Here is a 13125-nt window from a genome sequence, read left to right on the forward strand (position 1 = left end):
TATATTTTGTATTTTTCCATTCATTTAAATGATACTAAGGGGAAGGACATAAATGTGTATGCCTATTCTGACTTCTAGAATATTTTTATGAATATATTAATAAAATATATGAATATATATTTGAATATATATTCATATGTATATATGGATATATATTTGAATATATATGAATAAAATATAGAATATTTTAATAGAATATATATTTAGAATATTTAGAATGACTTCTAGAATATTTTTAAGTAAGTCTAATTTATTTCTTTAATTTCTTCCAGAAATATTATTAAAGATAGCTGGGGGTGTGTGTGGAGATATACCTATTAATTTTTTTTAATTTAAATTATAGCTTGAAAATGAAAACTGTGACTTAAAGTCTAAAATACTAACAATGAACGAAACAATAGAGGCACTAGAGAACAAATTAAAATTCCAAACTCAGAAACTTGACCATGCTGCTGATGACTCATGTCACCAGAAAACAGAGATGAACTCACTGAGGTAAGTTCATGGGAATTCTGTGTTACTGCTCTTCTGGGCACATACTTGTGGTTAGGGACGGTTCATAACCATGGGTTTTCAGACTGGGTCTGGGAGCCGTACTTTCCACACACTGGGCCTTGCAGCAGAACCACCTGGGGAGCTCCAGGAAAGTATGGATTTAGAGGAGGTTCTTGGGAGCTTCTGATTCATTACATGAATCTGGGTGGGTTTTGAATATCTATTTTTGGAAAACATTCATAGATTAATATGGTTGCTGGCAAGTTTTTTCACTTCCTACTTTCCAAAAAAAAAAAAATTTTTACTTAGAAAATGCCAAACTAAAAACCCACTGCCATCGACTCAATTCCAACTCATAGTGACCCTATGTAGGATTTCCAAAGCTGTCAATCTTTACAGAGGTAGATTACCTCAACTTTCTCCAGGGGAGCTTCTGGTGGCTTTGAACCACTGGCCTTGTGGTTAGCAGTCCAATACTTACCCAGTAGTGCCACCAAGGCATCCCTTATAAGATACTTCAGATCATTTGTACTTTATTGAGTGGAGTTGCTGAAAATCACAGAATTTTTTTTGTATCCTATGTCATTTTCCTTCACTTATTACATCTTTCAATGAAATGTAAGATCAGCATATTCATCCCTCCTTTTTATTTATTTTTAATTTTTCTGCCTCTGTCCCTTTGTCTCTGTGAACTCCAGGGATATTTTTATGTTATTTTCTGCTGGCAGTCTTTTCACCCTAGTTTCCTCCTCCCCTTTTCCTGGAAAGGGTGTTTCTGTGTATCCGTGTGGTGTAGATACTATTGCTTTCTTACATTCCCACATGGCCCTCTAGAACATTTGAAGACATGGACAGAGAACAACAGAGTGATGGCTTTGTCTTAAGGAGGGCAGACAGGACACCATCACCTTTTGATTGGATGCTACAAGTGGTTTTGCTGTCTTCTTGCCTTAGCCACACAGGATAACCAAGGATGATTATTAGTTAATTCATGAACAAGTATATGTGGAGTTATGACTTTATGTCATCAGGCTCTATGTTCCTGAGTTAGTTGTGCCAACTTGGCCGATAATCACATGTGGAGCTAATTGAAAGGCGGAGGGATAAATGTGTGGTGAGCCTCGCCTTTCTAGTTCTCGGGTCTCTTGCTTTGTGATGGTCGCACCAGGGTGCAACTGCCTTAGCAGTTCCCTGCTTCAGCTTGCAAGATTGACTTCCTACAAGACATCCCCAAGGGGAAGCCACATGGACCTCTCCAGATGCAGCCCTGGGTGCTGGAGCAGCCGTTTGGGGACCCCTACTAGTGCTGAGATGCTTATTCATTCGCTGACTCAGCTTTCCTCCTGCAGTCGGCATCATTGCCTGTTTTGTGAGATGGAGGACTTTGTGGACTGGTGTTGGGTTAATGGGTTAATGTTGGACTTGTGGGCTTAGGCAGCATTGGGTTGGGATGTTTCCATGATGCGCACTGTCTTTACATAAAACTCTTATACATGAGTTGCTGTGGATTTGTTTCTCTAAAGTACCTAGACTAATACAGTTCCACACTAGAATTATAATGATAATACACTTATTGTATATATTATATAAAGATAATTTATATATAAGTATAAAGACATGCCTTTTCTCATCAGGGAAGTCATGTCAATTGTGATGAGTAAGCTGAGACATCATAATCCACTTTGTTAAATGCCCTTGCATGGAAACGGAGTTGCACACCAGACAGGAGTGACTAGTTTGACAGTTAGGGGTATCACTGTGGAGGTAAAGCTTAAGCTGGATTTTCGGTAATATTCTGGAAGTCCGGAAGTGATAAGGGTTGGTAATTCCATTTTAGGAAGAAGGAGCATCATAGACAACACGAGGTCTTAAAATAGGGTCTGATGTATCTGAAGATTGTAAGGTCAGTATGGGAAAATGGACTCTCTAGCGGGTACAGTCAGGTTAGGAAGAACTTTGTATGACAAGCAAGAGTATCTGGATCTGACCGTATCCACATAGAGAACAAACGGGAAATGGTACACCTTTAGAAAGCCAACTCTGGCAGAAATATGGAAGGTAGGTTTGAAGTCTTAACAGACTAAGACCAAGCAATGGAGGTGGAGAGTTTCTGTGAACACAGCAGCAATGGACTTGGTGGACAAAGGCCAAAGTTAGGAGGCAGGTTTTACATAAAATCAAAACCGCTCAGGTGGGTAACTATATGTAGTTGAGGGAGAAATAATACAGTGTAACTTTTACCTTGAAGACTAGATCTTTGGTTCTCCATAACTCAGTTAAAAATACAGAAGACTGGAGGAAACAGAACCCCAGTGAAATTTGGTTATTCTCTAGATTGCGTGACTGCAATAAGTAAAAAGATTCTAAAGCTAAGAAAATAGGCATTACCCAGAAGAATAGAAACTGTCTCTTAATTGCTCTTTCTACAAGAATCAGTCAACAAGACATTGTACCTGTCCAACTAAATCAGTCTACAGGATGTCACAATTTGAGATCAGAAAGAATTGTAATCATTTTTAAATGATTGCCAATTTCAAAATTGAAGATGTTAGCGAAAAGTAGATTAGACATTACAGAATACTGAATCAATACAAGAGACAACAACAAATTCACACAAAACTCAGAGGGATAAAACAAAGAAATAATGGGCTGCCAAAGAATATTAAAAGTACTATGAACTGCCAAAGGGACAAACAAGTCTGTCTTGGAAAGAAGTTTAGCCACAGTGCTCCTTAGAGGCCAGGATGGAGAGACGTCCTCTTATATACATGTTTAACTTTTCTGCTCCACAGATATTCTCTGTCCCTTTGTCTCTATGAACTCCAGGGATATTTTTATGTTAGTGTCTGCTGGCGATCTTTTCACCCTAGTTTCCTCCTCTCCTTTTCCTTGGAAAGGGTCACACTAGTGAGGCTGTCAGGAGAGACCAGCCCCGGAGCAGGACATCATGCTTGGTAGAGCAGATGAGCAGTGAAAAGCAGGGCGACCAGGTGGATTGACACAGTGTCTGCAACAGTGGGCTCAAGTGTAACAACACTTGTGAGGCTGGTGCAGGACCATGTCGTGTTTCGCTCTGTTGTGTATTGAGTCACTGCAAGTCAGAGTCTACTCTGGCATTTATTTAACAACAAAAAGGAAAACCAAACTCCCTGCCATCGAATCAATTCTGACTCATGGCCAGGACAGAACTGCCTCTGTGAGTTTCCAAGACTTTGAATCTTTGCAGGAGTTGACAGTGCCCTCCTCCTGTAGACTGGCGAGTGGCTTCAGACTGTGTGGTTAGCTCACTAGAGCACGAAGGCTCACATATAAGAACTAAGAATCCCTAAAATCCGTAATAAACTAAGCAATATAATTAGCAAAGCACAGGAATAATTAGGAAAGAAAAGGCTAGAGACCACTGGACTCTGCTTGTCAGACAAGTTAATAAAATAAGACCAATAGTTACGTGTGTCTAGTGAAATTTTTATGTCTGGTAAAAATATACCAACCAAATCTTTCCCATTTAAATTTCTTTCATCTACAATTCAGCAACATTAATTATGTTTAACATGTATGGCAAAATTTTATTTTAAAAATTTGAACATTTTTATACTTAGCTTAGAAGGGTAACCCAAACAGTTATCTATAGAGGAAGAAAAGGCAGCCAGGTATGCAAGGGAAGGGGGCTTCCTAACATTCATTGGTGGTGGGGGGATGGGATGGAAAAAACAGGTACTGGAATTCTTCCATGAACTTTTTGAAGCTCCTTCATATAAGCGCTAGAAGACATTGGAGTCATTTCTGCTTGATTTTGAAGAGAAAGAAAATTGTAACCCAAGAATTCTACACATTCTTTGGATATGTGTTTACACTTTAATTCAACTAAGCCATGGTTCATTTAAACAGTGGTCAAGCCGTAAACTGAGGAGGGGAGGGGCTTCCTCTGAGAATTATGAAGAGCCGAGGAAAGGGCTATAGGAGTGAAAGGGTTGATACAAGATCCAGCTGAATTTGAAAATTATAAGTGAGTCGTGCCCTAAGTTCAGGGTTGGAGCCTGGTTGCACTGTGGATTAAACATTGGGTTGTTAACCTCATGGTTGGTGGTACAAGCCCACCAGCCAGTCACTCCAAGGGAGAAAGACAGAGGCTACGACCCCTATCAAGATTTACAATTGCGGAAACCTATGTAGAATTGACTTGGTGGCAGTAGGTTTGAATTTTGACTTATGAGTTAGAATGGACTGAATGGCAGTGAGGTTATACATCAAAGAGCCCTGCCTGGAGGTGGGGTGGTTCAGCACTCAATTGCTCACCAAAAGGTCAACAAGTGTCACCAGTGGCTCCGAGGGAGAAAAGACCTTGTGATCTGCTCCTATGGAGGTGACATTGGAGGAAGCCCTGTCAGGAAGCTCCCAACTGCCATATAGGAATACTGTGAGGGAGGACAGACCTGGCTGTGCACCTGCTGCAAGAGCAGAGTGAGGGCGTGCTGAGTATCTAATAGGATTGCGGTCTGGGGCGGGGGACCAGGTAAAGTGAGACCACTTGGAATTGAGGAGCTGCAAATAGATTGCTACTGGAGGAAGAGAGGTCATTTAAATTCAAAACCCACTTTCTCATGTCCTCCTTTCCTCTCCCTTTCTTTGTGTTGTAGAGTAGTGCAGTTCACATGAGCTGCTCCATCAGCAGGTGGATGTGCTCACTCACGGAAACCTTGGAGGGCCCTCCCAGTCTTCCTCACTCCCCTTCCCCATCAGGCTCCTCTCCTGCACCTTTAAGAAATGCTGTGCCCATGAGTCATAAAGCATCCCCCCATTTACAAAAGGTCAGCAGTTCAAAAACCCCCAGCTGCTCTGTGGGAGAGACCAGACTTTCTACTCCCATAAAGAGTTAGTCTACCCTGTCATAGAGGATCACTGTGTGTTTGAGTATATACACACCCTTTGAAGGAGCTTGGGTGGTGTAGTGGGTCATGTATTGGACTGCTGTCCCCAAGGTCAGCAGTTTCAAGCCCCAACAGCAGCAAGGGAGAAAGATGGGCTTTCCTGCTCCTGTAAAGATTTATAGCTTCGCGGACCTTCTATAGAGTCACTATGAGTCGGAATGAACTCAAAGGCAGTGGGTTTTATCAGCGCTGAGTAGGCCAGTCCCTCTTCTGGCTCATGTCTCCATTTAGGTCAGATGTACACTTACTAGTCTGCCTGTCCTTTTCCTTGCCTGTCCTGCACAATGAATCTGGCATTTGACCCCAGTGTGCTTTCTGTCTCAGGTGTTAGCTGCGACCCAGTTTCCTTCCCCTAAGGAGAAGACCTTCTCAGGGATCCCCTAGCCTTCAGCTCCTTTGGCATTTTATTTCTTAAAATAGTGTGCTTTTCTCTCGAGTTCAGTTCGCTCTCTTCCCTGAGAGTGACTCAGTGACAGCCGCCCATTACCAGGGTTTTGTGGGCATTTTTCTCTGTACCTGGCGTCACCTGGGAAATGACATGCTTTCACAGCTCTGCTGTGCTTCGACAGAAAGTCTTACGTATTTGTCCCCGAGAGAAGTGTGTTAGTCAGGTGAAGCCAGTGTGAACCATAAAACCAAACACTTACGAAAGTGAAGCCTCCTTATCTAAAGCTGGCACTGCTTTGGCCAGGGTTAGTAGAAACCTTGTTATCCCTTTAATCACATTATGTTCTCGATCCCTTGATGTGAAAATTTTTAAGAAGTTGACAGGTAGATTCAACATGTTTCTTTTGCTGCCGTCTAATGGACCCATGTTCTCTTACTCCTTGAGTTCAGCATTTTCACCAAATTGAATGTTACCAAAGAGGGACATGTTCGATTCCTTCACTTTGCATCTTTGGTCTCTTGGTATAGTCTCAGAGGACAAAATGGGCACAATAGAAAAATGCCATTATTTAACCACTCTGTTTAAAAAAAAAAAAAATGACAGTTTTCTCTTCCCTGGAGTTGTGGCATTAATGGGATGTGACATTTTTTATATCTAAACTCAGGACAACATGTCTCTCTACCTAGAAGATAGACCTTTAATTCCCTAGGAAAGGCCAGCCAGCCTCTAATGTAGTGGCTAACTCTTTCTTTAAAGGGCCATGTACTCAGTATCTTAGCCATAGAGTCTTGACTAGCCATACAGTCACACCTATTCAACCCCACTTTTGTCATCCGAAAGTGAGTGTGATTTGGGGGCCCAGTACAACTTTACTTACAGACACAGCAATTTTTTTTCAGTTATTTAGCATGTAGAAATTATTCTCTCATGCCTTACCTTGCCAACTGCCAAACCCACTTACTTTTCAGTTTGTCAAACTAATGTCTTGTATGTTGCTGTGATGCTGGAAGCTGTCTAGTTGGTATATCAAATGCCAGTATTTTACCCAAAGTAGGCCGATTTCACCAGAGCTCCCAGCAGCCGGACTTTGTCTAACTTGTCAATTGTTGAGTGGCTAAAGCAAATGGAAAATGGGGTAGAAAATTTGAATAGAAAATTTCAAAGGGCAACTTAGGAAGACAAAGTAAAATATCATGAAATGTGCAAAGACCTAGAGCTAGAAAAGCAAAAAGAAAGAACATGCTCAGCATATCTTAAACTGATAAAACTCAAGAAAAAATTCTAGCCTTGAGTTGTAAGATTGTGAAGATTCTATGGACAAAATATTGAACCGGGCAAGAAGCATCCAAAGAAGATGGAAAGAATATAGCGTCACTGTACCAAAAAGAGCTAGTTGACGCACAACTATTTCAAGAGATAGCATATGATCAAAAATCAATGGTACTGAAAGAAGAAATCTAAGCAGCTCTGAAAGCACTAGCCTGAAAAAAAAGACTCCAGGACTTGGTGGAATACCAGCTGAAGTGCCTCAGCAAGCTGATGGAGGACTGGAAACACCCACTCATTTATGCCAGGACATTTGGAAGACAACTACTTGGCCACCTTATTGGAAGAGACCCATGTTTGTACTCATTCCAAAGAAAGGTGACCCAACAGGATTCATAAATTATTAAAGAATCATTAATATCACATTCAAGTAAACTTTTGTGGAAGATAATTTGTGGTAGTTACATATTCTGTTGTCAACTTGAGACTATTAAGAGTGAAGGGGTGGAGTTTAACCTGTCAATCAGGTTGCAGCTTGATGACCTCATTTGGAGGCGCTAAGGAAATAAATAGCTCACTGGAGGTGGGGCACACACTTACTCCCTGCTAGACATTCCTGTTGACAACTGCATGGGGCTATGCTGATGGCAGCCAGAGACTTGGAGCTGGAGGAACCACGTGGAGACCCACACCAGTGCTAAGATGCATTCACCGCCACTGGATCCACAAGACTTTCTACCCACTGGCCTGTGATCTTCCTGCACTCGGCATCATTGCATGTGTTGCATGAGTGTGAAGAGAAATTTACAGACTGGTACTGGACATATAGGCTAATATCAAACTTATGGACTTGATCTGGACTGGGCTGGGAAGTTTTCTTAACATAGAATTACCATATACAGTATACTCAAGTATAAGCCGAGTTTTTCAGCACATTTTTATTGCAGTTTTTGTGGTAAAATTAGGTGCCTCAGCTGATGGGTCGGCTTATATTTGAGTATATATGGTACTCTTTATATAAAGCTCTTTCCTATACACATATGAGTGTGTATGAATTTGTCTCTCTAGTCTACCCAGATGAACACATAATTCAACAACGGTTGTAGCAGTACATGAGTAGGGAGCTACCAGAGGTGCAGGCCAGATTCAGAAGAGGACTGCAAAAAGGGATATCATTGCTGATGTCAGATTGATAGTGGCTCAAAGCAGAGAATACCAGAAAAATGGCTACTTGTGTTTTATTGACTACGCAAAAGTATTTGACTATGGATTTTAAACTATGGATAGCCTTGAGAAGAATGGGAATTTCACAACATTTCATTGTACTCATGCAGAACTTGTACAGAGATCCAGAGGCATTTGTGTGATCAGAACAAGGGAATGAATGCTGCATGGTTTAAAATCAAGCAAGGTGTGCTTCGAGGTTGCATCCTTTCATCATACTTATTTGATCTCTATGCTGAGCAAATAATCAGAGAAGCTGGATTGTATGAAGAAGAATACTATATCAGGATTTGAGGAAGGCTTGCTAACAATCTGGGATATGCAGATGACACAGCCTTGCTTGCTGAAAGAGAGGAGGAATTGAAGCAGTTGCTGATGAAAATTAAGGACTGCAGCCTTGAGTATGGATTACAACTCAATAGAAAGAAAACCAGTATCTTCCCAACTGGGCCAATAGATAATATCAGGATAAACAGAGAAAAGATTTGTTATCAAGGATCTTACCTTGCTTGGATCCACAATCAATGCTCCTGGAAGCAGCAGTCAAGAGATCACTCACTGGATTAGGTAAAATCTGCACAAGACCTCTGTAAAGTGTTGAGAAGCCGATATTACTTTCAGGACTAAGGTGCACCTGAAAACAACTAGCCACAGTATTTTCATGCACTTCATATGCATGTGAAAATTGGACATTTAATAAGGAAGACCAAAAAAGAATTGACGCATTTGAGCTATGGTGCTGGTGAAGAATATTGAAATAAAGCACCAGGGACTGCCAAAAGAATAAACAAATCTCCCTCATAAGAAATAAAGCCAGAGACAAGGATGGTAAGAATTTGTCTCCCATAGTTGACATGTTGGAAAGACCAGTCCCTGGAGAAGGACATCATGCTCGGTAAAGTATAAGGGCAGCCCAAACCAGGAAGGTCCTCAACAAGATAGAACGTCCCAGCGGTTGCAACAATGGGCTCAACAATTGTGAGGATGGCGCAGGACCTGCCTGTAGGAACCCCCTTGTCGGCACCTAACAACAAAAACAACAGTAGGAAACCAAACTCTCTTCCTTGAGAAGTGTTTATTTGCTGAGGGCATTGATAACCACATCGTATCTAGAAACCCTTAGCAAGCAATGGTAAGAAGGAGCCCAGTGGCGCTCTGATAGGCAATCAGTTCAGCTACTCCAAGGGAGCTTGGTGTGGCTGTCGGGTTTTGCAAAGATTTTAGCCTCCCCAGCCCTACTGGCAGTTCTGCTCTCTCCCATAGGGCCCCTGCGAGTGAGCGTGGACCTGAGGGCAGTGGGATTTTACTAGGCTTGCGATGGGCAGAAGACCATAGATGCTCTCAGAATGGCTAGGAACCATCTTCTGGTCATGTTTTTAGTAACCAAGACAAGAAGAGTCAAAGCCCTAAGTCAGGACAGTTGAGCTCCTGGGGCTGCAGTTGAAAGGGTAAATGAACTACCACAGCCACAGCTAAATCAGTAACCTTTAGCAGAAAAAATAAACAAAAATTCCCCTAACCTTACCCCTCTCAGGCTTAGAGAAAGGTAATACAGTGAACCCTCGTTTATCGCGGTTAATCGGTTCTAGACCCTACCGTGATAAATGAAATTCCGCGAAGTGGGATTCCTTATTTGTAAATCAAATATTTTCGTAGTTAGAGCATAGAGGACATGAAAAAACACCCTTACACACTTAGTCACCATTACACTTGTATTACCCAATTTATTAAACGAAAAAGGGAAAATGCAGTAAAACATTTTGGACGTTACAATTATCATTTATTATTTATTATATTATGAAGTACAACGGATGGAGCGAACGGAAGACTCATTCAAGTCGAAATGGCGTGCAACCTCCACGATTTTCTTGCCATCTTTGATCATATCCAAAAGTTTTACCTTTTCCTGGATGGTGAGCATCTTCCTCTGGCGCTTATTTTTATTGTCAGAAGGCTTAGAAGAAGCAGCTCGTTTAGGAGCCATCATAGGGCTTAGATAAAATTTCTTAAAAATCGCAAACAATTACATTACAATGTACAAAAGCAAAAATGCATCTGATACGTAGCTCTGATACGTAGCGATGCAGACAGAAGCGTGTACAGTATGAGCCAATCAGTGGCAGTAATGACAGAGCATGCGCTGTTACACAAAAACCGCGATAGAGTGAAGCCGCGGAAGTCGAAGCGCGAAGTGGCGAGGGTTCACTGTACTTATTAATAATCTTTCCTAATTGATGGTGAGGCATAAACAGGACTCTTAGGAAACTAAAATCACATAGGGGTACCATATTTTCTCTCTTTCCTCTGATTTTTTCATGCCATCATGTCTATCAGTGTGTATGACTCATAGTGACCCTGTAGGACAGAGGGAGTTGCCATAGGGTTTCAGGGGCTGTGATCTTCACAGAAGCAGACTGCCCCCTCTCCCTCCAGTGGAGCAAAGGGTGGCTTCAAACTGCTGGCCTTTCAGGTAGCACCCAACCACTCAGCCACTGTGTCCCCAAGGCTTCTCTTCCCTCTAATCTCACTGCCATGGAGTCAGTTCTGACTCGTAGCAACCCTACAGGACAGGGCAGAGCTGCCCGTGGACTCACTCGACAGGAATAGAGAGCCTCCTTAGAACTTTAGTCCTCTTAAATCGGGGTGGAGAACGTCGAGCCCTCGAGCCACATAAGGCTCGCAAGAAAGCATCAATACCAACTAACATTACAGACCTCATCAAGAGAAGCATTTCCAACGATCACATTATGAGTGACTTAATTCAGTGTTTGACCACGATGGCCTGAGAATGATATATATCAAATATATGATGAATATCAAATAGCCCTTGGCGGAAGAAAAGATGCCCCACACTGTCTTAGATGGAGAGACCTTCTTCACTTTAGAACGTGAACAGTTCTTCTCTATAAAGGAGATTGTATTGTCTTTATGTTCCCTTCACTCCACCATGTAAAGGGATATTTTCCCCTTGAAAATGAGTATATAACTCCATGTTATGTAGTTTAATAGGAATTTGAGGCTCAGAGAGACAGGCCTACCCAGTCACATGGCTATTAAGGAGAGAGCTGAAACTTCAGCTCTAAAATGCCCTCTCCAATGGGAAGTCATATTTAGATTTGCTCTGTTTATAGCGCTTTTGAAGCTAATGAGTTGAACCATTCGATCGATTCTGAAAAGGGTCTCAAATTTTACTTCCCAATCTCTCATGAATAGTCTAGTTCTCTCTGAATGTTTACACCACCATTCTTTCATTCAGAAGACCTTTATATCAGCAGTCGGAACCTTCATGGCATAGTGGTTAAGAGTTCAGTTGCCAACCAGAAGGTCGGCAGTTTGAACCCATCAGCCATTCTACAGGTGAAAGATGGGGCAGTTCCACTCTTTTCTGTAGAGTCACAGTGAGTTGGAACCCAGACGTTGGCAGTGGGTTTAGTTTTGATTTGGGTTATCATCTCTTAAGATTCATTCATGTTGTCCTCTTCCCTTTGTGCTCAAACTACCAAGTCAATAATGCCACAGAGTGACTCTGTAGCAGAGTCAAATTTGAGGTAGGTTCGAACTGCTGACGTTGTAATTTGCAGCTTAATGCTAGGATTCCATCATGCCCCCAGGCTTCCATCCCTCTATACTAAAATAGGGAAAGGCAAAGCGGTGCATCAGGCTCACCCAAAGCCCTCCATTAGGTCTGGCCTATAAATCAAGATATTTTCCTGCCTTTTCATTATGAACCCCGCTTTGATTAGGAAATTACTTATGCTTATTACTTTGAATTTTGGAATTGCTTATGAACTTAGAAGTAACGAAGATTTTACATTTACACCTCAGCTTTCAAGCACTGCCAACCACATCATGTTCTTGCCCCTTTACAGAGATGGTACTGGTTGCCCTGTACTCTTCCATGGAAGGTACTGGAATGTAGTAAAATTTGATAGCAGCTGGACTGAGCCTGGATCTGCCCCTTTGTCTTTTACTACTTGTGTGACCTTGAACAAATTTTTGTTTCTATAAAATTGTGACGATAGTTTTCATCATAAAACTCTTCCAAGAATAGCTGAACTAATATATTTATAATATTAATAGGATGAGTATTAGCTTTCTTCTCATTCGGGTACCTATGGCTGTACCTCACAGATGAGTAACTGCCGTTTCTAGGAACTGCTGAGTACAGTGCAGCTCTCAGTTCCTCTCTGATAACTTAGTCTGGTACTGTTTGTTTGAATAATTCTAAAGAAGTTCGTGTCAGACTCACTCGCCGCCTTCCTTTTGGGTCACTATACACTATTGGAACCATCAGAGTTTTGTTTTGTATTGTGCTGTCAGTACAATTTTCCTCATTCCTATCGAGAATGTCCCATCTTCGTAGTGGTTTCATTATCCAAACCTTTCTTTTAGGCAGTTCTAAGCAAAGTCTTCCTTGTTCTTTCTTATTACTCTATTCTTCGCTGCTCTGTTCTCAGATAAAACATACAATGACTCTGTTGGAGTTACTAATAATATGGGTAAGAACCATGTCTTCCCAGTGAGTCAACTTTAAGAACTCCTGGGCCAGGGATAAAGGCATTCTGTAAACTCCAGGTGACATCAGCACTGTTGCCATTTTCCATAGACACTACTTGAAAAAATAATTGTATTGATTTCCCCAAGGGACTCCTCTAAAATTGGCTCTTATTGTTTGCATAGTCCTTAGTATGTTCTTTGATTTCCTCCATGAAACTAGTTGTTAGCAACCCAGGGACAAGGGAACAACAAGCGATCCAAATTGGTGGGGAGGTGGGTGTGGGAGACCTGGTAGGGCATGATCAAGGGGAATGTAACAAAGAGGAA

At 41.6% G+C, this 13125-nt stretch overlaps 1 protein-coding gene across 1 annotated transcript in view; it reads left to right on the forward strand.

Moving 5' to 3' along the window:
* Positions 1-13125, forward strand: part of CEP135 (centrosomal protein 135) — a 110990-nt gene that overhangs the window by 62851 nt on the left and 35014 nt on the right. Inside the window, exon 15 of the mRNA XM_004706334.2 lies at positions 344-495. Coding sequence (XP_004706391.1) covers positions 344-495 — 152 coding nt within the window. The remainder of the gene's footprint in view (positions 1-343; positions 496-13125) is intronic.

This window comes from Echinops telfairi, unplaced genomic scaffold (genome assembly GCF_000313985.2).
Source record: "Echinops telfairi isolate 266 unplaced genomic scaffold, ASM31398v2 ScPeMD7_7468;HRSCAF=8506_0, whole genome shotgun sequence".
NCBI classification, from domain to species: domain Eukaryota; kingdom Metazoa; phylum Chordata; class Mammalia; order Afrosoricida; family Tenrecidae; genus Echinops; species Echinops telfairi.